This window comes from Myotis nattereri (assembly GCF_964212035.1).
Source record: "Myotis nattereri genome assembly, chromosome: 8".
Taxonomy (NCBI): Eukaryota; Metazoa; Chordata; class Mammalia; order Chiroptera; family Vespertilionidae; genus Myotis; species Myotis nattereri.
This window is the reverse complement of record NC_138083.1, coordinates 39,005,528-39,031,089: the sequence shown is the minus strand read 5'-3', so window position 1 is coordinate 39,031,089 and position 25,562 is coordinate 39,005,528. Positions and strand designations below refer to the sequence as shown.

The 25,562-nt window shown below is 51.6% G+C and overlaps 1 protein-coding gene across 1 annotated transcript in view; it reads right to left on the bottom strand.

Annotated features, from left to right (window-relative positions):
• Positions 1-8,981: 8,981 nt before the first annotated feature.
• Positions 8,982-25,562, bottom strand: part of VSTM2L (V-set and transmembrane domain containing 2 like) — a 32,968-nt gene continuing 16,387 nt past the window's right edge. Inside the window, exons 2-4 of the mRNA XM_081097604.1 lie at positions 22,193-22,362; positions 20,104-20,154; positions 8,982-10,366 (exon numbers count right to left, since the gene is read on the bottom strand). Coding sequence (XP_080953730.1) covers positions 10,094-10,366; positions 20,104-20,154; positions 22,193-22,362 — 494 coding nt within the window. The 3' untranslated portion in view covers positions 8,982-10,093. The remainder of the gene's footprint in view (positions 10,367-20,103; positions 20,155-22,192; positions 22,363-25,562) is intronic.

Genomic DNA, 25,562 nt, shown 5'->3' with positions numbered 1-25,562 from the left:
CAGATCTTTATTCATCGATTCATTTATTGAATGTGTGCAATGAGCCAAGGCCTGTGCTAGGCATTGGGGACACGGGAGTAAACAGGGCACTTAGAGTCTGTGCCCTCACGGAGCCGCCGTTACCGTTCCTGACGTGGCACCGCTCAGTGCACGTTCTAACGTGTTTTACAGTCACCTCCGGTCACGGGGGCACCGAGCTGATGCTTTAAAAATCCTGCTCCTCAACTAGAACTCTTACTGCAGACGGGAATGCAAAATGATACCGACCCTTTGCCAAACAGCTTGGAAGTTTCTCATAAAGTTAAACTTACATACTGCCCAGTAACCCCATCTTATGTGTTTATCCTAGAGTAACGGTAATGAAAACATGTGCACACAAAGACGTGGATAGGCATGTTCATGGCTGAGTTGTGTACACAGCCTCAAATTAGAAACAATGCAAATGTTCTCTTATAGAACAACAGAGATTGTGATGTATCCACACAACAAAATACTACTCAGCAGTAAAAAGAGGAATGAAGTACTGGCTCACACAATGTGGATAAATCTCAAAATCACGAGGCTTAGTGTGAGAGGCCAGACACACAAGAGTATATACTGTCTGATTCAATTTCTATGAAACTGTAGGAAAGGCAAAACTAATCTATCAAAAGCAGATCCGTGGTGACACGGGGGTGGAGTTTGGGAAAGGCAATTGATAGCCGAGGGGCAGAGGGAAGTTGGGAGGAGGATGAAAGTCTTCTTTTCTTGATTGCAATGGAGATTACTGTATATTTATAAAAACTTTTTGAAGTATACACTTAAAATTGGTGCTTTTATTGTTTATAGATAATACCTCAATAAAAACTGACATAAGAAAAATTGATCAGATAGTCATGAATTGTGGGAGAAAAATAACCTTTGTTCATACACTGCAATATTAGGTAAGTTATATGTTTTTTGGTTCTGTTTTTATTGATTTCAGAGAGGAAGGGAGAGGGAGGGAGCGCTAGAAACATCAATGATGAGAATCACTGACTGGCTGCCTCCTGCACACCCCTACTGGGGATCCAGCATGTGCCCTTGACCGGAATTGAACCCAGGACCCTTCAGTCCGCAGACCAACGCTCTAGCCACTGAGCCAAACCAGCTAGGGCAAGTTAAATGTTTAAATAAATAAATAAAATGGTATAGCCACACTCACAAACATGATCAACTTCTCTTGGGAATAGAAAGGGAACAGACACACGAAGTAAAAGGAGGCTGAAGCCCAGGCCTGCCAGGCTCTGGGTCTGGAAACAGGCGGAAGTGACCAGGAATTCACATCCTGCAGGGTCAACAGGGACCAGAAGGATTCTTTGAGAACTGGAGGTCTAATGTCAGACTCACTGCTTGAAACCATATCTTAGGTGAATGGGAGCAGAGGCAGGTCTGGCAATTGGGACCTGAATCAAGCCACCTTGACGCATTAGCTGCCTCGGTGACATCTCTGATATCACCCGAAACTGGGAATCCTGAGCAGCCAATAGGAAGCCTGTTTTGGGACTAGGGTCCTGAGGGTCTGGGTTCAGATACATGCAAAAAAAGAAAGTGGACAGAACAATTCCTCTTCCACATAATCCTGTAAAACAAAATTCTAACGCATGTGAAGAAAACTGACACTCAGAGAGACAGCCAAAAACTCAACTCTAAACAGATGAGTTCACTTGTGATAAGTGCAAATAATAGAGCAATCTGGGAATGACCTTAACATAAGTTTAAGACCTTAACAAACGTAAAGAAAGGAATGAGTTGTAAAAGGAAAAAGTCATGAAATAAAAGTAGGTATTAACTATTGGTGTGAAAAAGGAACCACGAGAAATCCTAAAAATGAAAAGTATCATTCTTGAAGTGAATTCAAATAGGACAAACTCCAAAGCAGACACAGTTGAAGAAACAGTTAGTGAATTGAAAGATATTCCTGAGTAATTCACCCAGAAAGCAACACAGAGAGATAAAGAAATGGAAAGTATGAAAGAGCAGTTAAGACGTGGTGAGCAGATTGAAAAACTGCAACAGATATGTAATAGAAATTCCAGGATAGAATAAAGAATGTAATGGGGACATAATATCCATTGTACAATATTCAGATGATGGCTGAGAATATTTCAGAACCAAAAAGGAAGTCCTGAGATGGAAAACACTTTCCATGTGCTAAACAAGGTGATTAAAAATAAATCTGAGCCAGAAACATTGTAATGACAGAGCAGAATGTCAAAGATAACGAGAAAAATCTTGAGTTACAAGAAAAGAAAATTGCCTACAAAGGAATGCCAATTGCAGTGACAGGTTTCTCATCAATAGCAATGGATGACAGAGACAGAGAAGTAACACTCTGAACAGGCAAAGGGAAAGTTGCAATCAACCGACCTCAATGCACAGGTAGATGGACAGTGAAAAAGGAAAACATATTACAGACATTTCCAGACTTGCACAGATGAAGAGAGTTTTCCACCCTTACCTTCACTGAAAGAATTACTAAAGTATATACCTCAGCAAAAGGGAAAATGAAAGAAGGAAAACATTAAGTACAGAAATTGGCCAATATATTGGTAAATCTAATTAATGTCTGACTATATTAATATGAATTTTGTGATAAATAGTGGAACTAAAATTCTAAACAATAACAATGAAGATGGGATGGGGCAGTTCAGTTGGTAGTTACATAGTGTTAAAAGTGTCATGTAAAGAGGAAAATAGAGATACTGAATAACTTTATTTTGTTTGGAAAATACATAGTTAAGTACTTTCATATTAAAAAATTAAAATGAAATCACTGAAAGAAATGTGATTTACAGCCTTCAATTCACGTTTGGGGAGAAAAGGGACTGGGTGCTAAAGAACATTATCTATCAAAAGTCAAGAAAGAAAGAAAAGGTAACCACATGTGCTTCTGCCACCCCAAAAAGAAATCTCATGGTAATATAAAACACAATGCACACACACACAAAATAAGATTGTAGAAAATAAGTCCAAATAAATCAGTAATCACAATAAACATAAGTGGATTAAACTTACTTATTAAAGACAGAGACTATCAGATGAGATCTTTTTAAAAATCAAAATTCAGCTCTAAGCTGTGTAAAGAGATATGCCTAAAACAATAACACAGAAATGTTGCAGATAGACAGAAAAGATATCTCAGTTGAATACTAACTAAAGAAAATTTGTCTAACAACGTTAATCTAAAGTAAAATAGAACATAATATGAAAAGCACTGCTAGCGATGAAATGAGCCAATGTATTTCATTATGTCGAAACCAAGAATCACACCAAGAAGTTGAAAAGTCATGAACTTAAAGCCTTTTCTAGCATTTGGATGGAGTCCTTTTGCAGCTACACTTACTCAAGGATTGATGGCTAATCAAGTTGAATGTTCTTGCAGGCATGAGTCCCTTAATGTGGAAAAGGATGAGGCATGAAGAAAAAAGAAGATTAAAAAACAAGGTTGCTTACTAAATTATTAACCACAATGCTGCAGGCTAAATCAACATAACTGCAACCAGGACAATAAGGGCCCAGCATACCCTAAATCACTTGGGGTACATTTGCATATTAAATTGGAACATTTAGTAGCTGTAGCCTAGAAAATGGCCTTTATTAAAATGTGCCCACAGTTAACACTTTCAGATACCAAAGCCATGTGGGTGGAAATGCAACTCAGCAATCCTGACCTCATTTCGGGGGAAAGGGGGCATGGTAAGAGTCAGGGCAGTGAAAGGGCTGAGTTTCAAATGAAAGAGAAATGGGAGATTCAAGAAACCTGGGACATTTGACAAAAACCACATTTGATGACCTTGTAGACGAAAAAGAGAAATGAGCTGGATGAGGTGCAATTAGGTAAATTTGTCTTGGGCCTCAAAGGGCAGCTGATTAATAGATGCTGTTAAGCAGGAGAGAGTTCTTAATTACAGAGTTCTATAACCCAGGCTTAAATACTGGGTCCCTCATTTATTTACCAGCTGGGTGACCTTGGGAAGTTTTTTTCTTTATTTCTCTGTGCATCAGTCACCCCAGAAATAGATAACTGCCCATTTCAAGGCTTCTTATGATAATTAAATGAGATAGCTCATTAAAGTTCTGGGCACATAGCCCTGGCCAGTGTGGCTCAGTTGGTTGGGCATCATCCCATGCACTGAGAGATTGCCGGTTCGATTCCCAGTCAGGGCACATGTCTAGGTTGCAGGCCCAATCCCTGGTAGGGAACATGCAGGAGACAGCTAATTGATGTTTCTCTCTTTCCCCCTCTCCCTTGCTCTCTCTCTAGAAATTAATTTAAAAATATATTTTTTTCAAAAAAAGCCCTTGGCACATATATTAAGCACTCCTCAAGTGATGCTTCCCATTCTATAGACTATGGAGAGAGTTTAGGACAGAGATATATAGGTTTTCAGAGTTTTGGCAACATAGAGTTCAACAGTATGAAAAAGCACTTTGTAATTTAGGCTGAAATAACAGGAACAAACTGTTGACATTGAGGGAGGGAGGTGATATTTCTATTCTGCTTAGCACTCATCAAACTCCATCTTGAGTAGTGGTTTCATTTTGGGGAGCCATGTTTTCAGAGGGACCTAGACCAGAGGTTCTCAAACTGTGGTCCCCAAGACCAGCAGCATCAGCATCCTATAGGGATTTCTTATAAATGCAAATTATCGGGACCACTCCAGCCCTACTGAATCTAAATCTGTGGGGGTGAGACCTAGAAATGTGTTTTAACAAGTTAATGTCAACAACCATCAGCGTGATTCTGCTGCATGCTAAAGGTTGAGAGCCACTGACCTAGATAGACATACATGTTAGGGGGAGATAAAGGTCTCCAAACCATGCCTTTTGAGTCTAGTTGAAGATGTCAGCCTCAAGGAAAGAAGACCTGACCAGTCCAAATAAGGATCAGATGGAAGAAGGAGCTGGCTTGTTTCTCCAGTCAGTCCAATGACACTTAGGTCAAGCGTGGAGAGCTTCGGGGAAAAGACTAGCAGAGGGGACTAGAGAAGGTGCTCTTGGCTGCAAGTAAATGACAACTGATCCAATGGGCCTAAATCATAAGGGATCTATTGATAAGCGGAGTCCAGAGGTAGAGAGGTTCCATATCTGGCTAATACACCAGGCCAGCTACATCCTCAAGGACCCAGGCTTTTCCTATCCCTCCTTTCTGCATCTCAGTTGGATCAGCTTCTCTCCTTACGGCTGCCCAGTGATGGAAGAACTTCCCAGGTCTCCTGCTCATACAGTAAGAGGCAGAGGAAGAAAGTATGTCTTCCTTGTCTCTCCTTTTAATCCCCTCTCCCTCCAGCAGATGTCCCCTGGCATCTCATTATGAATTTGACATCCCAGGTCACATGACACTTCCTAAGCTGGTCCCAGGCTGGGGTCATGGAATTACTGGTATTTGCTTAGACCAGTGCTCATCCACCATATCTGCCCCATAAGCGCCTTCCACAGACTGGCCAAACCTACGGACCCTTCTCAGCATAGTGTCTTTAAGGACATAAAACAAAATGATGGGATTACAAAACGAACCAATTGTATTGAAATATGATTTTCAAAATATATTTCTTAAAGTGTGATATAGGAATAAACTGCTTCTTTATTAGCACATTAAACAACAAAATCCAGTGGCAGATCTAATAACAACCGTAAATTGAAGTAGTGATGAGTGTAAACAGCGTTCTGAGATCCCTGGAATCACTGTTTTGTGATGGGAAGGTATCTGTGCTTTCTGTTGGTGACAAATCACAAGTTACTGCGAATGCTGCTGTGGCTTGTTGCTTACATTCATGATGCAAGGAAATGCTAAATTTCAGTTGGAGGCTGGTGAAAACGAAGTAGCTTTCCCTCCCTCCCCCCTTCATGCAGGTTTCCGAATCCCATGCATTTCATCCGCCACCCTGGGTTGGGGTTTTCTGTGGACTTCGCATTAAGAGCCCCTAGCTTAGATTCATCAAGATTCACACTCCGGGCTGGGAGTGGGCAAGTCTTTTCTGAGACAAGTGGCCTTTCCGAAGGAGTGTGAATACCTAAGCTAAATCACAGCCCGAAACAGAAGTGAGTGTGGGAGGAGGGGGGGAGAGTAAGGTGGAGGAGGGGTGGGGCGGGCCTGGCTCCGGGGCCTGCTTTCAGAGGGAGAACACTTCTCATCACCCGAGGAAGAGACCTTGTCCATGGGATGCAGACACCAGATGGGGCCCCTACCAGGATTGCCACCAACCTCGGCCTTCTTCCATTTCCCCCATTTTATTTTCTTTTGTTTTCTGGTTGGTTTTCTTTAAATATTTATATGCATATCAAGTGATAGATATAATACTTGCCCTTGACAAATTGTCAACCTACTGGGGTACTCCTGCTAGCCCACTTCTTAAAAGTAACCACAGCTCAGCTTGGTGGGTGTCTTTTCAGACAACCTGCCGTGCACACGTGCTATCCCAGCAGCTCACACACTTTCTTTGCAGAGAAACTAGTTGGCAGTGCAGGTTCCTGGGCCCTGCCCTCCCCCAGGCTGGTGAATGTGAACTGAGCTCACTGTGCCCCTTAAATTCTGCAAGGAAACCTGAAGGTTCAGGGAGGGGAGGTGGGCCTAACGTCGCATTCCTCATAAGTAGCACAGCTGAAATGTCAATGCATGACTATCACACCCCAAAATCCATGCTCTAAATGCCATCCATACCTGTTGGCTTCCAGAGCTATACACGAAGGTGACTACAATAAGCATCGGTCCAGAAATGTTTTTCGTTTTTTTAAAGGGGTGGAGTGGGCATACTCCTCAACCTGGCTTGGAAGGTGCCCACTTGAGATGGGCATTCACACTGAAGTGTTTGGGTGCCTCATCAATAAGTGCTGAGTATCCTAAAGCATTCACAGGAGACCCCAACCGGCTACTCACAAGCCAGCCCTGGAAACAGGAGGCATTACATTCAAGGTAAAAGCAAGGCAGAGAATGTCCTCTAGGAGTTCCATAATTGAACATCGTCTTGGAGATACTGGGGACCATGTTTGTCGAGTAAAGGCGGACCCTGCCCTCAGTAAAGGCTGGCTGCTGGCCTGAGAGGACCACAGGTCAGAGAGCATCTCGCCCTGGGTTCTGCAACAGGTGCGGAGCCCCGCCTGCATCCTAGCCTGGCGCATTCCTTTCCTCTCCACCCATTCACCCATTCACCCATCCTCCACCCCACCCTTCTCGAACCTCAGTGTCCTCATCTTCAGGGCCGTCGCGATCAGCACAGGGCCTGGGCGCACAGAGCTCCTCCAGCATCACTCACCATTTCCACAGCTCCCAGGCCCCGCCGTGAGGGGGAGGCTCCTTCAGCCCGGCTGCCTGCCAGGGCGGCTTGGAGACAGGCAGTGCCCGGCTCATTGGGGGCGGTGCCTGTGGTCTCTGCACAGAGGAGGGGCCAGCTGGCCACCCTGGCGACAGGGCTTGACCTGAGAGCCCCAGCCGGGCACACCTTCAGGCAGAGTCTCAACCCCCCCGCGGTGGGTGGGGCCTCCCACTGCAATGAACCCTGGGGAGTCCAAAGCGCAGGGCATGATGGGAGAGTTTAGGGCAGCGGTTCTCAACCTGTGGGTCGCGACCCCTTTGGGGGTCGAACGACTCTTTCACAGGGGTCGCCTGAGACCATCGGAAAACACATATATAATGACACATTGTTTTTGTGATTAATCACTATGCTTTAATTACGTTCAATTTGTAACAATGAAATTGGGGGTCACCACCACATGAGGAACTGTATTAAAGGGTCACGGCATTAGGAAGGTTGAGAACCACTGGTTTAGGGGAAGGGTTCGGGCTGGCAGGGCAGAGTTCAATGTGTGAACTTGGTGAGCTATTTAGCTCCTCTGAGCCTGTTCCCTCCGCTGTAACAGGGGATGGCGATACCTCACGGGAGGAAAACGAGATCCCTGAAGTGCAGTCAATGCCCAGCCCGCCGACCTGGCCAATCCACCCGAGATTCTCGGGCTCATGTGCCTCAGGAGCCACGGACTAGAATGCTCACGCAGTGTGGCCGGTGGCAGCACTCAGAGGGAAACAGATTCTTGTCGGCAGCAGGATGGATAAATAAGTTGATAGGTTGTAGGATATTCCTGCAGTGGAATGTTATATAGCAATAAAAATGGGCAGATCACAGACACGTGACAACATGGATGAACCTCACAAATATAGCGGTGCATCAAGAATAGAGATGGTGCCGAAACCGGTTTGGCTCAGTGGATAGAGCGTTGGCCTGCGGACTGAGGGGTCCCAGGTTCATTCCGCTCAGGGGCATGTACCTTGGTTGCGGGCACATTCCCAGTGGGGGGTGTGCAGGAGGCAGCTGATTGATGTTTCTCTCTCATCGATGTTTCTAACTATCTCTCTCTCCCTTCCTCTCTGTAAAAAATCAATAAAGTATATTTAAAAAAAGTGCTTTAAAAAAAAATAGAGATGGTAAGATTCCATGTATATAAAGTTCAAAAAGATAGGCAATACTCAGCTATAGTGCTTAAGATGACATTCATATAGGCAATGAAACTGTAAAAATGATTAAGAATATGATGACCTTAAAAGTCAGGGTGCTGGTTACCTGAGAGAGGAGGGGCTGTGGATCAGAAAGGCACGCGGGCCCGACCAGGAGGTTCTGTTCTGGGTGCTGCTTGGGTGGCACTTGGGTGGCAGTGGCTCGCCCTTACTTGCTTTATGACTTATTTATTCACAAAACAGTGTACACATGTTTTCTGTGCTCTTCTTTACCTGTGATTACTTCAAAATCTAAGAATAATTCAAGTGCCTGGTGCTGGACAAAGGCTGGTTTTCCTTCTCTCTCTCCCTGTGCGCCTCCCAGCTCTTGTTCTGTGCTTGGGAGCAGAAAGCAGAAGTGAGAAAATGCTGAGGGAGGTGTGGGTGTGGGCTGGCCAAGCCCTCCGCTGTCCCCTCCCCCTCCCCTGCTGTACTGCTCCCAGACACAAATGCCCCCAAAAGACACTGCCCAGAGGTTTTCTTAAACCACTTTATTCAGGTTGGCTGGTAGTTACAGATTGAATCATGTATATAGGGTTGCCCACCCCCCACCCCCCGGGGCAAAGCCCTCGGCCTCTCCCACATCCCCCATGCCATTGCTGAGGGGTGGCCAGAGGTTTGAGCCAGTTCTGAGGGGGTGTTGGGCCCAATAGAAATATTTACACATCACCAGGGGCGGGTGTCCCCCTGATCAGGAATTGTGAGGGGATTGGTACTGGGGTCCCAACAGCCCCAGGCCCTTGGGTGGGCTTGGCATGGACCCCGAGAGAGAGGGCTGGGACATTGGGAGCTGGCAGAGGGGGCTCCTGGGAGAGCCTCAAAGACCCTCAAAGGGGTCCTGCTGGTGCAAAACTCTGCATGGGGCCATGGAGTCAGAGGGGGAGGCCCTCTGCAGGAAGGGCAGAGATTCCTGGTCGCCCACCTCCCTAGAGGGTGGGGCAGGGAGCTGTTTCTTAGGACTAAGGAGGCTGAACACGAATGACCCACCAGGAGGCAGTGGGGCGTCTCCCTTTCCTCCCAGGGTCCCTATGAGTGACCCCAACAGGCCACAGCCCCAGAGCAAGGCTCTCCCGGGGGCTCTTGCCCCGTCTCTTCCCCAGGGGAGAGGCCCTAGCTCTACTCAGAGATTCAAGTCCAAATCTGGGGAGGGGTTGCTGTCCACATCCCCAGGCTCAAGTGGGGGAGAGTGGAAAGGAGGGAGAGTAAGGCTGGGAGGCCCTGGCTAGGGACAGGATTGGGGGACAAGCAAGCAAAGCGAAACACTGGACTCCACTGAAGCTGGTGGCCAAAGAGGGCAGCCTGCCCCAGCATGGTGTCCCGCCCCCATGTTTGGAGTAGTTGTCCCCTTGGTGCCCAAGGCTACCTCCTCCGAGCCAGGTCAGGTCACCGAACGGATCTGAAAAGGAAGGGCTGAGTGGGGCTTACATGCTGAGCAAAGGGGTGGTGGTCGGAGGGCCCACGTGGTGGCCACAGGTCTCGGGGATGGGGAGGCGGCTGGACCCGGCAGTCCCGTCCCCACAGTCCAGCAGCTCCTCATGCACTCTGTACAGCCTAGGGGCGCGGGGGGCACGCGGCGGGGTAGCGTCAGAGGCTGCAGGCCTCCTCGTCCACAGACCGCTTCCGCAGCTCCTTGCCCGGCTTGGGGGGCGGCGGGGCGGGCGCGGCGGGCGGGGCTTCGGGCAGATGCAGGACCGAGTTCTCCCCGGGCTGCACCCGCAGGTAGGCCTTGACCTTGTGGTGCCGGGCCTTGCCGTCGCTGAAATCGATGACCCGGCACTCGTAGGTGCCTTCGTCTGTGGGCTTCACCCGGGACAGGCGCAGCTTGTGGGAGATGTTACTGCCCACCACTTTGACCACCTGGGGGCGACAGAGAGACCGTGACCTGGCCTTGGGGCAGCGGGAAGACGAGAGTGTCAGCCCACTGCTAGGGCGGGGCCCCAGAGACACCCCCACCAGGGCACGGGGAGTTCAATAGCAAAAAGGTAGAAGCAACTTAAATGTCTATCCACAGAGCAGACATATAAGCGGAAGTCAGTTCATTCCATGGAACACGGCACAACAGTTAAAAGGAATACCCTAGAGCCAGGCATGTCACAGCTCGGTGACACGCAGGAAGTGAGATCTCATTGCAAAACTCCTACCATTTCTGTACATAAACACATAAAAACACTCTATTCTGGTTTTGGAGACTTGTGTGTGTACAAGTTCAAAACACACAGCAGGGAACACCGGCCTCATATCAGAGGCTGCCTTGAGGATACAGCCCAGGAGAGGGCTGTGGACTGGGGTGGAATGCAAAGTGAGTTCTTAGCTTAGTCCAAAATGTCTTATTTCGTAAACAAACAAACACAGCCTGGCAAACGTGGCCCAGGGGTTGAGCATCGACCTATGAACCAGGAGGTCCTGGTTCAATTCTCGGTCAGGACATAGGCCCAGGTTGCAGGCTCAATCCGCTCAATGATTTTTCTCTTACCACTGATGTTTCTATCTCCCTCTCCCTTTCCTTTCCTCTCTGAGATCAATAAAAATATATTTTTTAAAAATACAGGCTGATCACAAATATATCAGCATTTCAATAATTGTTCATCTCTGTTGGGGTGAACAGAACAAGTGTCTGTGATACTTGTCTTTCTACTTTGGCTTTTTGTTTATGTCTTCGATTGGGATTTTAAATTTTATTTAAAAATTGAAATTTAACTTATACACAGCAAAGTGCACACTTGATAAAATTTTATAAGTGCGCACAAGTGTTTCCTTGTGCCACCACCAACCAGAGCAAGGCAAGACCATTTATAACCCTAGAGCGCACCCTTGTGGCCCTTCCTCGCCAACGTTCCCCCCATGGGGTTAACCACTGCTCTGACTCCTATCACTATAGTTCAGTGCAGCCTGTTCTTGAACTCTTTCATGGGTAGCTTCTTTCACAGAACATAGTACCAGCGAGATTCTCCATCGACATATTGCATGTCTGTGTTTGTTCTTTTTCATCGCTGTGTAGCATTCCATCATGCGATCACTGGGAAAGCTAGGTGAAGGATACAAGAGACTGTTTTTGCAACTTCCTGTGAGTCTATAATTCAAAATTTAGAAAGTTACAAAAGGGGGGGGGGGAGTTGGGCCTGTGGAGAGGAGGGTAATAGTGAGCGGGGCTTTCATCCTTCCCTGCCCCTTAGTACTTAGACCCTTCCCACTTCCCTGCCCCACCTCCTGCAGCCCCCACCCCCCCTAGACAGGACATTGGAGATCAGTCCCCAACTGCCAGCTCGTGACCCCCTTCCCGGTGGTCTCCCCACCTCTCACACACAGGCTCTCCAGGCTCAGGTGGGAGCTGCGTAGGCTCCAGACCTGGGGCCCTGGCACTGGGCTCTACTGGCCCCTCAGCAGGTCTGTTCTTGCCAGGCCCCAACTCCTGGAGGCGGAAGCCCCTGCTGATCAGGCACACAGTGAGGCCAGGATGAGAAGGAGGGCAGTCTCTGACGGGGTTCGTTCACTCTGCAGACTTGTTTCAGAGACTCTGCTGGGCACTCACACATGTAACTTCCAATCACCTCCTGGTCTGCTCTGGCCTCCCTGGTGCCTTCTCATCTCCTCCCAAATGCTAAGCTCTTTCTGACCCCAGGGCCTTTGCATAGGCTGGTTTCCCTACCTGGGTGCTCTGCCCCATCTCTCTTCACCTACTTGACTCCCATTCATTCTCGAACATCACCTCCTCCAAGAAGCCTTCCATCACAACTGTTTCCTTCATAGCAGGCATCACAATTTGAGAACCATTTAATTGATTTGTCTGTTGATTTGATTTTTGTTTTTCTCTCTGGCTCAACTATAAATTCCATGAAGACAGGAATATATATTTTGTTCACTTTAGTGACCACCACTGGGTCTGGTACCCTGTAAATAATAGTAATAATAATAATAATAATAAATTGTTGGATGAATGGACTCACTGTAGTTCCTTCTTTCTCCAAATGAAGTGGTACCCAGCCTTGCTAACTTGAGGTCACATACACACAATTATACCCACTTCACAGATGGTGAGACGAAGGCTCCAGAAGGAGGAGTGACTCTCCCATGGGCACTGAATCAGTGAGTGGCAGCGCTAGGAACTGAACCCAGGCCTGACTCCACGCATTCTATCCCTCAAAATGGTGTGACAGGCCCACACAGGGTCACCAGGAGCTGGCAGGGCCGTGGTGAGGGGGGTGCTTCCCAGGCTCCGGAAGGAAAGAGGGCAGGTGGGCAGCAGCAGGGAGCCTGCCCATCCGCCCTGATTCCAAGCACTATGCTGGCCATCATCCCCAGGAAGCGGGAAAACATGGGCTGCGGCACAGCAGGAGGCATGAGGTGGGCCATGGGCCATAGACAGAACTTCCCAACAGCAAGCCGTGGGAAACCTGACAGCAGCCCTCTTGGTGTGGGGGCAGGCGCCCCTTCCCAGTGCCAGGCTGGGCCCAGCTGGAGGCTGTCAGCCCTGCTGATTCCATCACCTCTGGCCAAGGGCAGGGAGAGGTCCTCTGGCCCTGCCATGCTCTCGGGGAGTGAGGGGATGCTGTTGCAAATGCGCAGCGGGAAATGAATTACCTCAACATCTGTTTCCCTCACGGATATTAATTATCCTTCATTTGTCAACCCTACAAGGCGCTAATGGAGTAATAATGCGAAGCGCTGGGAGCAGCCAGCTCCTAGGGAGGGAGCATGGAGCGTGGCCCACCCCTCAGCCCACCCTCACTCACCTCAGGGCGCTAAGGCTTGGACAGGCTCCCTCCTCCCCCAGCTCCCTCCCACCCTGTCACCCCTCTGCCAGCAAACACATGTGGCTTTCAGAAGCTCTTCCCCAGTCCCCTCCCCACCCCAGAGGAGGAGGGGGACTGAGCACACTGTAGGGGTGCGGGAGGCTGGGCTCTGATCCCGACAGTCAAGGCGCCCTGGCCCTGGTTTTCTTGGGCTAGATCATCCATTCATTTGACACACATTGATCAAGCACCCCCTCTGAGCAATGCCCGCATGGGCTCATGGTCACATGGAGGATCCAGACCTCACACCTGTAATCCAGCACCACAGTGAGCTGGTTCTAATAGGACACTGCCCCCTCCCAGCCCCAGTGATCTGTGCCAAGCACCGTCTGGAGCAGGCAAATACTGAGAACAATAACAGTGATCCTGGTGCTGGGAGCTAGTGTTTATGGCGTCTGTGGTCACTGTGAGATGATGTGCTAAAGCTTCACACATCTTATCTAAATCTCGAGATAACTCCGTGATGCAGGCACTTCTGAAATACCCAAAATACCCATTGTATGAGTCAGGAAAGTGAGGCTCAGAGAGGTGACGTGCTTGGCTCAAGGTGATGAGAGAAACCAGGCCTTAAACACAGCACTGGGGAGCCTCCCAGGACCAGGGAACCTCAGCCTGTCTCTTCACCCCTACCTCATTCCCCAGGCCCCCAACCCTCCGTGCTTTAGGGGGGCCCAGCCCTTCTCAGAGACAGCCTGTGGGAGGGGCCCCATTATCCTGCCCTGCTTCCTGGGGGTGGCAGAAGCACCCTGTTGGATCTGATCATTCCCAAACTGGGCAGAAGATCCTGCGGCCCAGACGTCCAATGAGACGGAAGAGGCCAGAAGAAGAGGCCCCCCACGGCCGCCCGGCTGTAAATCATAATCACTGCAGCACAGGCATCGACAGGCCCTAGTGGTGCAATTAAGCACCTAATTACGCTGAAAGAAACAAGGCAAGTCCACACCATGACCAGGCTCAGCCTCTTCCCTGCTCGCCTGTGGCCCAGGCCTTTGCAGGCACGGCAGGGCCCCTGGGCCATCCGGCAGACAGGCTGGTATTTCTCCTGAGCACCGTCAATGTGGGTGCCTGGTGCCAGGCCTTTCCTACGTGTGGCCTCACGGCTGAGGCCTAAGAGTGATGCGGTGGGCCCGGGGTGGGGAACAGGGGTCAGATGGTCCCTGTCCCAGGCCAGCTCCTGCTCGGAGCTTTGCTACTCCCGTGCCTCCATCAGCAGCACCCAGCCACGCCAGCAGCCTGCCGGCGTGTTCAAGAACCCAACTCAGGGTCTCCCCAATTCTGGGCCCCAGAAAGCCTCACCCACTGTAGCTTGACCCTCCCAAGTCATCATTCCCAACGCTGCTTCCACACTCAGGCACAGTCCATCTCCGAAGCCCATTGATCTTTCCCCTGAACATCACTGGGCCCCTCTCCTTCCCTCCAGAATCCAGACCCTCGTGCACTGGCCAGAGCAAGGCCCCAGCTTGTCTCACCTGGGTCATCACCCCAGCCTCCTCCCGGTCCCTGTGGAGCCACTCTGGCCTCTTCCAACCTGTCCTCCCATGACAGCCAGACAGATCTTTTCAAAATGCCCCCAACTTAGAAGCCTTCCTTCTATGGCTCCCTGAAGTGACTGTCAGGAGGGGGAGCACTTTGGGGTCTCATCCCTGCCTCTCCGCAGCCACACCAGCCTCCAGTCGTTCCTCCAACACACACAGCCAGAGACGTTCCCTTTTCTGCTAGTCAACCCCTCTATACTTCAGTGCTCACCTCAAATAGCACCTCCTTCTGGAAGCCCTCCAGGCCCCCCAGTCTAGGTCAGGTCCTGTTACTGGCTCAGACTCCCAAGCAGCTCTCTTCATGTTGATGATCACAATTGTCATTTGATTTTTCATCATGTGATTATTGGGTTACCATCCGTCTCCCACACCGACTGGGAGCACCCTGAGGGCTTGGGTGTGTGTGACCATGGCCTTCACAGGCATCTTCATGGCTCTCAACTGGAGCCCAGCTGCTCTATGGATGTTTCAAGGGATTCCCAGGATGGATGTGTTACTGTTGTAATTAGCCTAGTTATTAATGACAGGAAAGGAGCAAAGGGAAGGCCAACTATTATATTGGGGCTAAGGATTGAACCTAAAACCCAGACTATTACAGGCATGTCATTTGGGCAGCTTCGCCAGGAAGCTACAACTCTGCACTCCCCAGGGGAAGGGAAGATGGGTGCATGCCCAGGAAAGCGGGGGTGACATCAGGAATGCACTTGTCTGTCAGTCACACCTGGGGACAGGTCATTGGCCAGAATTGGGCCTGGCCACTGCAAGGGTGTGAAACTTGAGATATTTAATCCCCTAAACACATGCTTCCTGGCATTCTCCCCTGTGGCCCATAGCCATGTGGACCTCACACACAATGGACGAATGGACCGTAACCAGCCTGATGCTGGACTGGACCTGGCTGCAACATGGAACAGAAACTCAGGGCAATGGCTTTGCTTCTAACTGTACCGAAGCCCCCACTACACGTCTTCTATGACTGGACTGAGGGAAATGGGACTTGGGAAACCCAGGGGTGTAACCACACAAATAAATAACTCATCCTCCCGTGTGAGTCTCAGAAAATTCCTTTTCTGGAGATATCATAAGGACTCCACCCCCAGCACTCAGGGGGGGAAAGGGACACCTCAACTTCCCTGGTAACAGATGGAGTGATTTCTGCCTCCACATGAGTCTCGCCTTGCCTTCCTTGCAGACTGCAGGACTTAATGCCTAATGTGTGCTGTGAGTTACGGCAGGAATTTCAAGAAAAGATAGAAATGTCTACAGCAGAAAATGAAATCACAGGGCACCCTGACCCACCGCTTGGCCTGATAATGCAGACTTCGTGGACTGCTCCCGGCCCCCACCCCCACCCCCATCCGTGCGGCACCCACAGGTGCACCACACGTGGGGGGCAGCCAGGCAGGGCAGGAGGGGCTTGACCTGCAGGCCACTTGGTTGACCTCACAAACGCAGCTGCCTCTTAACTAACCAATTACGGAGATGCTCGGTGGGGCTGCAGAGTGCTTCCTGAGACCTCTTGGGCTGTTCCTGGCTTTGGGGGTTTGGCTGGCGGGGGGGGGGGTTAGCAGGTTGGGATGAGTGGGCCAGAGCACTAAGCCACGTGTACACGGGACCTGGGCTTCCGTGGCTCTTTCAGACTGAAGCAGGTGACGTGAACTGAGTCTACAGCACCAACGTCAGTGGGACGGAAGGAGGAACTACCGGTGAAGAAGGCAGTTGGGCCACTGGGAACAAAGGTGTGTGTGGAGAACTTCACCTCATCCTAAAATTAGGAAGTTGGGAACCATCTCTACTTGCAAAACTGGCTAAGGGGAACTTAACCTAACGTGTAAAACAAAGAACTTCAATTGGATCAAAAGAACAACTTCCAGAACGTGAAAATGGCCGATAAGCAGGAGGATTTGCCTGAATCACAGGAATGAGACTCAACCGCCCAGGGAGATGTTTCTAAGGCCAGAGGCCCTTCCCCAGGCCCCTAGCTAAATGAGATAATTCCTGTAAAGCACTCAGCATGGCTCCTGACATGCTAAGCACTCAATGAATGATAACTGCATTATTATTATTGTTATTACTATTTTATCCCAGGTGCCTGTCCTCCCACCCACAGAAGCCATCCCTTGGTTCCCCTCCGATTTCCTGCAGAAAAGCTGGGCCTCTTTCACTGCTCCACCCCCGCCCCCACCCCGTGCGCCGGGAATAGAAATCTGTAATTTACAGATTCATGTTGTTTCCACTCTAGTAACCACAGTCATCCACACGGCCCTATCCATAGGACTTTACAGTTTCCAAAGGGTTTGCATATAGGTGTCGGACATCAGTGAGGGGGAAAGGGAGGCGCAGGGAGGTGGCAGAGCTGGAGCCAGGACTCAGCTCCTGGGACTTCAGTGCTGGCCCCAGTGTGTCCTCATAATCCCCCCCGCCCCCAGCTCAGCACAGACCCTCTGCACCCTCCGAGGGTTACCATGCCCCCGCTCCCCCAACAGGTTCCTGAGCCCATGAAGCCCCTGGAAGCTAACTGTACTCCCTCCTTCAGAACCCCAATGCTACCCAGCTGGTAGGCTGCATTGTTTGGCTCCAATGATGTTTCCAAAAATCAAATTAGGTCCCAATAGTTAAAAATCAGGAGATATTGCCCTGGTTGGTTAGACTCTGTGGTTAGCATGTTGGCCTGTGGACCAAAGGGTCTTGGGTTCAATTCCCAGTCAAGGGCACATACCTGGGTTTCAGGTTCAATCCCTAGCCCCAGTTGGGGCACCTACAGGAGGCAACCAATTAATGTTTCTCTCTCTGCCCCACCCCCACCCCCGGCCTCCCTCCCTTCCACTCTCTGAAAATCAATGGAAAAAATATCCTCAGGTGAGGATTAACAAAAATAAATGAATAAATAAATAAATAAATAAATATCAGGAGATATTCCACTAAAATTGGGATTTTTAGAAGACATGGAACTGTTGGGCCAGTACAGTGCCTGGGTTCTGCTGGACATGAAGGAGTGAAGCCCTGCACGAGTCCTTCACATCACCTGTACACATACTGAGGCTACGTATGCATGTGTAATAGTCATTTGATAATTTTTTTAAAGAATAGTTTATTGATTTTTAGAGAGATAGGAAGGGAGAGGGAGAGAGAGAGAGAAACATCAATGTGAGAGAGTAACATCGATTAGCTGCCGCCTGCACGCCCCCTGTCGGGACCAACCCCGAAAACCTAGGCATGTGCCCTGATGAGAAATCGAACCAGCAATCTTTCAGTGCACAGGATGATGCCCAACCAACTGAGCCACACCGGCCAGGCACTGTGCTAGGCTCTGGAACTGTAACAGTGAATCAAGCAGGCACAATTCAGCCCTACTGTCTCCAGGGGAGTCACAGGATGGATAATTACAAAAGGAAATGCAGCCAGCAGGGGAAAGTAAGATGCCCGCTGAGTCACAGGGTCAAGGAAGGTTTCATGACTTTAGCGCTAAAGGAAGAGAGAGGAACAGACAGGGACTGGCCTGTGAGAAGGCAGGAAGGCAGCAGGGTTGGGAGGGGCAGGGAGCCGGGTCAAGCAAGATGAGACAGCCCAGAGGGTGAGCAGGGAGCCCAGAGCCTTGAAGGCGACAGGAAAAGTCTGAGCTTCTCCTAGACTGCAGGAAACCAGAGTGGGCATCTGCTGATGGTGCCGCCAACTAAACGTCCGTGTATTTAAGAGCCGTCACGTGTGTGATGCTGTCTGTGAGACCCCAACCAGACCCCGAGAGCCCCAGCTGGTGCAGGAAATCAGGGGCCAGGGTTGGGGGAGAGTGGTTGCACAATCAGTCTGAGTGCGTTTATTTTATTATCTAATTAGCATCTTCGCATTCTCCTCACGTGGGGCCAGCAGCCTCTAATTCTAATCCTCTAAAATCAATTAGATTATTCTCTCCTTTGCCTGAGGTGCTCCTTAAACCCCAAACAAAATCATAGGAGAGAGAGTTTCGATAAGCGGGGTGTATAAATATACAGAGATGTCCACCTGCCTGGACTTACCAGGTGGTGTTTGAGCAAGAAACGGGACATCACATATGGATGTGCCCCTGGCAGAGAGGGTGAGGGTGAGGGGCCGGGGGTGGAGAGGGGTGGACCAGCATCCACCCTAAACTGGAAATGGCTCAAATTTCTAGACCCCAACTCTGAAAGGCCCTGCAGCAAACAGCACAAATGATGCTTTTACGGCCCTCTCCTCCCCTCTGTCTGCCCACCTTTTGTCTGAGGAGCTGTGGGAGCCTCCTCCCAGGCCTCCTGCCTCCACTCTGCCACCCCATCCCTCCCAGTGCCTGCTCGACACTGTGACTTCTGCAGTGGCTCCTTGGTGCGTCTGTGTCTAGTCGCCTTTGGGGTCCTGAGCTCCCCAAGTCCTTGAAAAGTTGTGGAAGAAGCAGCAGAAGAACGAACTTGGAGGCCACTCCCCACGCGTACACACCCATACCCCTGAGCACCTGCATTTTCTGAGTGTGTTGGTGTGGGCTCTGGCTTCCTGCCAGGATGACCTCCTGCCCCACGCGCAATCCCAGCTGGACTCATGGCCACATGCATCCGCAGGCCGTCCCTTTTGCTCAGTCACTTTCGCCTCCTTTCTCCATTGTGCCTGCCTCTCCTAGGCCCCTCTCTGGGTGCCCCTCCACCACAGAAAATGCCACTCTCTCCAGCATAGCCTACAGACAAAGAACTGGAGTCAGCTCAGTCACACCATGCCCTCTAGCAAGTCTCTAGGCCTCAGTTGCCCCACCTGTAAAATGGGTGAGTGCTTGCCCTTCCCTGTGGAGGTGGAGCAATGATAAAACGAGTCAATGCATAAAAGGCCTAGCCAGTCCTCAAATCCTTTGGCACAGCTCCCCCACCCGCCTCACCCCAGGAGCCAGAGCACCCAAGTGACCGTGAGAGGCTGCGGCTGTCAGTCGTGATGGGCCGAAAAAAGCCAGCTCGGTCTCATTAGGCCCTGTTGGTTCCCCAAATAAAAAATGCTGCTGAGACAGACATGAAGCATCAGGGACGCACACAGCCTTGGTTCCCGATAGGAGGGAATGCGTCTTCTCTCCCCCTGTCATTTTTTGTGCCTGTCATTCAATGAACTTGAAAAATCTCCAGCTTTTAAAAAACAGATCAGAGCCATTTCCCCTCCCCCTTGTTTTTCTTCTCCTCCATCCTCTTGCCCAAGCTCCCTGCGGTTCTGGACAAAAAATTTTTTTTAAATTACAGCTGTGTCCTCCATTAGAGCCCTTGCGAGAAGTCATTACAGAACTCACACTTATTTTGGTGGCGTCCTTCCCTGCGTCTTCCTGCTGAGATGCTTTTAGCTGTTGGGAGCAGGAGGGGCGGAGAAAGCAGAGAGAAGCCATTAGCACCACTGGGTGGGGGTTCGGACAACAGCTAAGATTCTAGCAGCAGGTGAACTCTGGGGACCCTGGGATCCAGAGCTGGGGGTCCCTCAGCTCTGTGTCCACTCAGGAAGAGGAAGTGAGTCCGGGTAAAACCGACTGTATCTGGCGATAAACGGGGTGGGTATGTGTTAAGGCAGAAACCTGAGTCTGTGTGGTGTGCCTGTACACGTGTGCCTGTATCTGTGAAGGGGTTGTATTTTCAGGTGTGTCACACACATGAGCGAGTGTCTGCAGCAGAAACTGTCGGAGCCCTGCCCGCAAGCTGTTCCCTGCAAGCTGGCCCGGAGGGACCCTGCAAGCTGGCCCGGAGGGACCCTGCAAGCTGGCCCGGAGGGACCCTGCAAGCTGGCCAGGAGGGACCCTGCAAGCTGGCCAGGAGGGACCCTGCAAGCTGGCCAGGAGGGACCCTGCAAGCTGGCCAGGAGGGACCCTGCAAGCTGGCCCAGAGGGACCCTGCAAGCTGGCCCGGAGGGACCCTGCAAGCTGGCCAGGAGGGAACCTGCAAGCTGGCCCGGAGGGACCCTGCAAGCTGGCCCGGAGGGACCCTGCAAGCTGGCCAGGAGGGAACCTGCAAGCTGGCCAGGAGGGACCCTGCAAGCTGGCCAGGAGGGACCCTGCAAGCTGGCCCGGAGGGACCCTGCAAGCTGGCCCGGAGGGACCCTGCAAGCTGGCCCGGAGGGACCCTGCAAGCTGGCCAGGAGGGACCCTGCAAGCTGGCCCGGAGGGACCCTGCAAGCTGGCCCGGAGGGACCCTGCAAGCTGGCCCGGAGGGACCCAGCTGCAAAGACCAGCACCGGCCTCAGGGCCGTCTCTGAGCACCGGAGTCCTCTGAGCCTGTGTGGGGGGAGTCGCCACTCCCAGGAGCAGGACAGTTTAACAGGCGTTTGTGACTATGTGAGCAGCTCTCTCCTGAACCTGCGAGAATGTGTGACCACCCCCATGTGTGCACAGGGAGGTGTGTGAATGTATGTGTTCAGATGGGAGTGGGTGGGCAGAGAGGGTGTGTTTGCATATGATTTGCATATACTAGTACACAAGTGTGAGAATAAAAGAGTTTCAGCTTTGGTTCCCCCAGATGCAGCCCCAAGACAAAGACTTGAGTGCAAGTAGCGTATTAGGAGGTGACCCCAGGAAACATCAGTAGGGGAGTGAGTGAGGGGGACAAGAAAGGGAGGAGGTCAGTAATGGGTGCATCACCAAGCCAGCACCCACGTGGGCAGCTGGGACTTACTCCCACTGGGCACCTCAGGAGAGAGCACAGACCTCTTCATTTCTCCCAGCTGCGGGGCGAGGGCACTGGGGGCCTATCCTCCAACCCCTGTGGCTCACGGCGGAGGGCTCCTCCAGCCGGCCTCACGGTCCAGCAGGCTCTGTTGTCCACAGAAAACCCTCAGCTAGAGTCACGGGGTTGGCAGTTGGCAGTGGGGCTGGCGGCAGGGGATGGTGTATGCCCGGGTGTGTGGGCAGGGACATCAACAGCATCTGGTCCCGTGGCGGGCACATATGAACGTGTCGGTGCGTGGAGGCCAATGCATGCACGGAGGCCGGCCGCAGGGGTGTGCTGCACGTGTGTGGAAGGGGACATGCATGATGCTGCGAACTCGGCAACAGTGTCTGCCGTGTTCGCAGGGGCCTTTCCAACACAGCTGTCCTTCAGCTCGGAGCAGTGGGGGGAGGTGAGTCAGGAGATCACCTGGAACCAGCTTCTGTCCCTCTGCCTTGGTTTCCCCACCTGTACACGGAAGTGTAGCTGCCCAGGGTGCACTCTGTGCTCTATGGAGGGCTCTCTGGTGGTGCCCATCCCAAGTGCTCAGCCCGGCTCTGCCTCCTGCCAGAAACCAAGCCTCCATTTCGGGGGAGGGGGGGGAGAGATGGGTGCTGCAGGGGACAGACCCCTCAGAAGAGATGAGGGTCAGAGACACCCCACCCGGGGCCGGGTTCTGGGCGGCAGTACCTGATTCGAGGCCCACGCCTGCTTGTCGGTCCAGTCCCTGTGGCTCCGCACGTACCACCACTGGATCTCCAGCGAGTAGGAGGGGGAGCCGCTGCCGCGGAAGGAGCAGGCCATCTCCACGTCCTCGCCCGTCCGCGCCGTCATGTCGTGGGGCGTCTCTGTGAACAGGGCTGTGCGGAGAAACGGGGGAGGAGTAGCCGGGGCTCAGGAAACCGGGCCACGGGCACAGCGCTGGTGGCTGGGGGAGGTGGAAGGTGGGAGCCGCCAGGCCTGCGGGTGGGGCCCCTGGAGAAGTCAGCGAGGGGTGTGCAGCAGCAGCTGGCTAGACGGGGGAGGAAGGAGTTGGCCCAGGGCCCCGAATGCCCCACTGGAGCCCGGCTTCTGTCCCAGAGCCCGTGGCACCACCAGAGACTCACGCAGGGAGCAATGGGTCAGAGGAGGCGGGGTTGCAAGGTGTGAGCAAGGAGGCCAGGAGGCCAGGAAGGAAGCTGCCCGTCTCATCAATTCTTCCTGATTTCTCCAGGCGCCTGCACCCCAGGCCCCTCCCGGGTTATTCCCAACCCGAATGCTCAGTGTAGGGTCACCCAGGAATGTTGCCTCTGTCGGCCCTCCCCGCCCCCCCCTCCCACCCGGCCCCATCTTGCCACTGCAGCCCTCCAGGCCCCGCCCAGCAGGGCAGAAACACAGGTGGAAGGAAGGGCTGTGGGGCCAGAGGGGTCTGTTTTATTCTGAGCGCAAGGCCCGGGCGGGCACAGAGGAGACATGTGTCCCAGCCTGAGGCCATCGGGGAGGCTTCCTAGAGGAGGTGTTGCCCAGACAGTCCTGAGTCAGGAGTGGGCACAGAGTGGCTTTTGGTCAGAAGACGGAGAGAGAGTCTGGCTCCGAGAACTCATGGAGCCACGTGAGTTGGCTGTGGGCGTGGGCTCTGGTCCCAGATTCTCTCTGATCCCCTCGGACCCTCCTAGGAACTGCCTAGGTGGGGTGGGGTGGGGAAGGGCCCCTCAGGATCCATTGGCTCCAACCTTAGTGGTGAAGGGGGCAGTATGTCTTCAGGACAAGTGGGGAAACTGAGGCTCTGGGCATTGGATGGCATATCTGAGTCTCCCTCCCTGTTTACCGGTGGCAACATGAAGGCCTGTTCCAGGAGGCGCCGCCCCAAGGACCCACCACCGGGGGACCCTTCACTCAGGGAGAAGCTGTGCATTTGAGACGGCACCCCGAGTGCAGGATTGGGAGCCAGGAACGGAGAGCTGAGCCTGTTTTTGCCAAAGACTTGCTGTGTGACTTTGGGAGAATCTTTCCTCCTCTCTGAACCTCAATTTGCTCCTCTGTACAATGGGGATTAGAATTCATGGTTGGAGAACCCCACCAGCTCAGACAATCTGAGGGATGGGTCACTGCTACTGGGGGAAGGGAAGCTTGAGGGAGGAGGAGGTGGCATGTCAGCTGGGCCCCGAAGGACGGGTGGCAGAGGCAAGAAGAAAGGGAGTGTTGTGAGCCAAGGCAATAAGAAGGGAAAGCCAGAGAGCCTTAAAAAAAAAAAAAAGCACAACATTCATTGAGCATCTTAGCACCAGGCAGACACTGTCTCTAATCCACTCACTCCCATTCGACAGGTGAGGAAAACGAGGCTCAGAAAGATGACAGGACTTGCCCAAGATTCACAGAACTGGGTTTTGAACCTACATCTGACCAGCAGTTGTGACCAAGACCCAGGGGTCCATCAGCCTCAGAATCTGGTCCGAATTATCAGGTGAAATTCAGCCGCCAGGCTCCACACTTCAGCATCTGCTTCCTAACTCTGACAAGGGCAGCCAGTTCCTCCCACCTCCCCCGAAAGTGGCAGCGCTCACGGGCGAGAGGTTCTTGCTCCCTCTCCTAACTCTGTGAGTGAAAACCTCCTATTGGCACCAGAAACTGGTAGGTGACCCGCCCTGATTCTGATGATGATGATGCAATAACAAACTCTAATACATACAGAGTCCTTGGTTTGTGGCAGGCACTGAGCCAAACCCTTTACACCAGTGGTTCTCAACCTTCCTAATGCCGTGACCCTTTAATACAGTTCCTCATGTTGTGGTGACCCCCAATTTCATTGTTACAAATTGAACATAATTAAAGCACAGTGATTAATCACAAAAACAATATGTAATTATAGATCCGTTTTCTGATGGTCTTAGGCGACCCCTGTGAAAGGGTCATTTGACCCCCAAAGTGGTCGCGACCCACAGGTTGAGAACCGCTGCTTTACACTCATTTCTCATGTTCCCACCGCCATGCTAAGGAGCAGGTGTGATCACTATGATGCCCAAGACAGGCTCAGGGAGGTTAAGAGTGAGTAGGTAGTTACATTTGCACCCAGTTCTAGAGGGCTCTGGAGTGGAAGCCGATAATTTCTAGAACTTGCTCCTGCAGCTCCTCTTCCCGATCCCCCACCCCCACCTCCTCCCTCCAGCCACCCAGACCCCCAATCTCCACATTAGCATCCCTGCTGAGTTTAGGACATAAAATCCATGTCTCCTCTTTGACTTCCTCCTGTCCCTGAGCCCTCCTCCCTGCCAGGTAACTCCTCACAGCCAGCCCCTGGGGAGGCGGGTATAATTATAGATTTTTGAGGACACAATTGTGTTCTCCAGCCCCAGGGCCCCAGCAGGGCTGGGCTTGCTGGGAAGACAATTAAAACCACCGTCCGCAAATTAGGGTTCTGCAGGAAAAGGAGGAGGAGGCTTGATTGTATGCAACATCTTCCTTTCTGCTTTTAATTGGGGGGGGGGGGCGGTACTTAATACCAGTTATCAGGGCATCACCTGCAGGAAAGAGCTTGTGGCCCCAGCGCACCCCCTCAGCTTGGCTTCTGGAAAGGCAGGAGTGACCTGGAAGAGCTTACCCGCCCTTCAAGAGCAGGGGCCTGACCTTCTTCCAAAACTTTCAGACCCTGGAATACCTAGGGCTTTGCCTTCAGGTCTGGGTTCAAATCCTGTTTCCTCTACCCCCTAGCTGTGTGACAGGACAAGCCTGTCTACCTTCCTGAGCCTTGGATTCTTTATCTCATAGAGAATGAGGGTATGCAGGGGAGGATTACACAAGGCAACATATGCCTCATGCACACAGTAGGTGCTCAAGAAACAGCACTGCTTTCTCTCACCTTCTAGCTCAAAATTCTCTCCCAAGAAAGATTTTAAAGATGCTTCTTTGTAGCCTCATTAGATTATGCAGTGGACACAACATCTGTATTTCATTCACACCCGGCCCCACGACTTCTCATCATCAGTCTTGTATCTCCTCTGCTTCCTCATTTCTCTCCCAAGCAACCAATAGGCCCCAAAAAGGGGTTTGTCCGACAAAGGCAGTCCCAGCCCAGGCCCCAGCT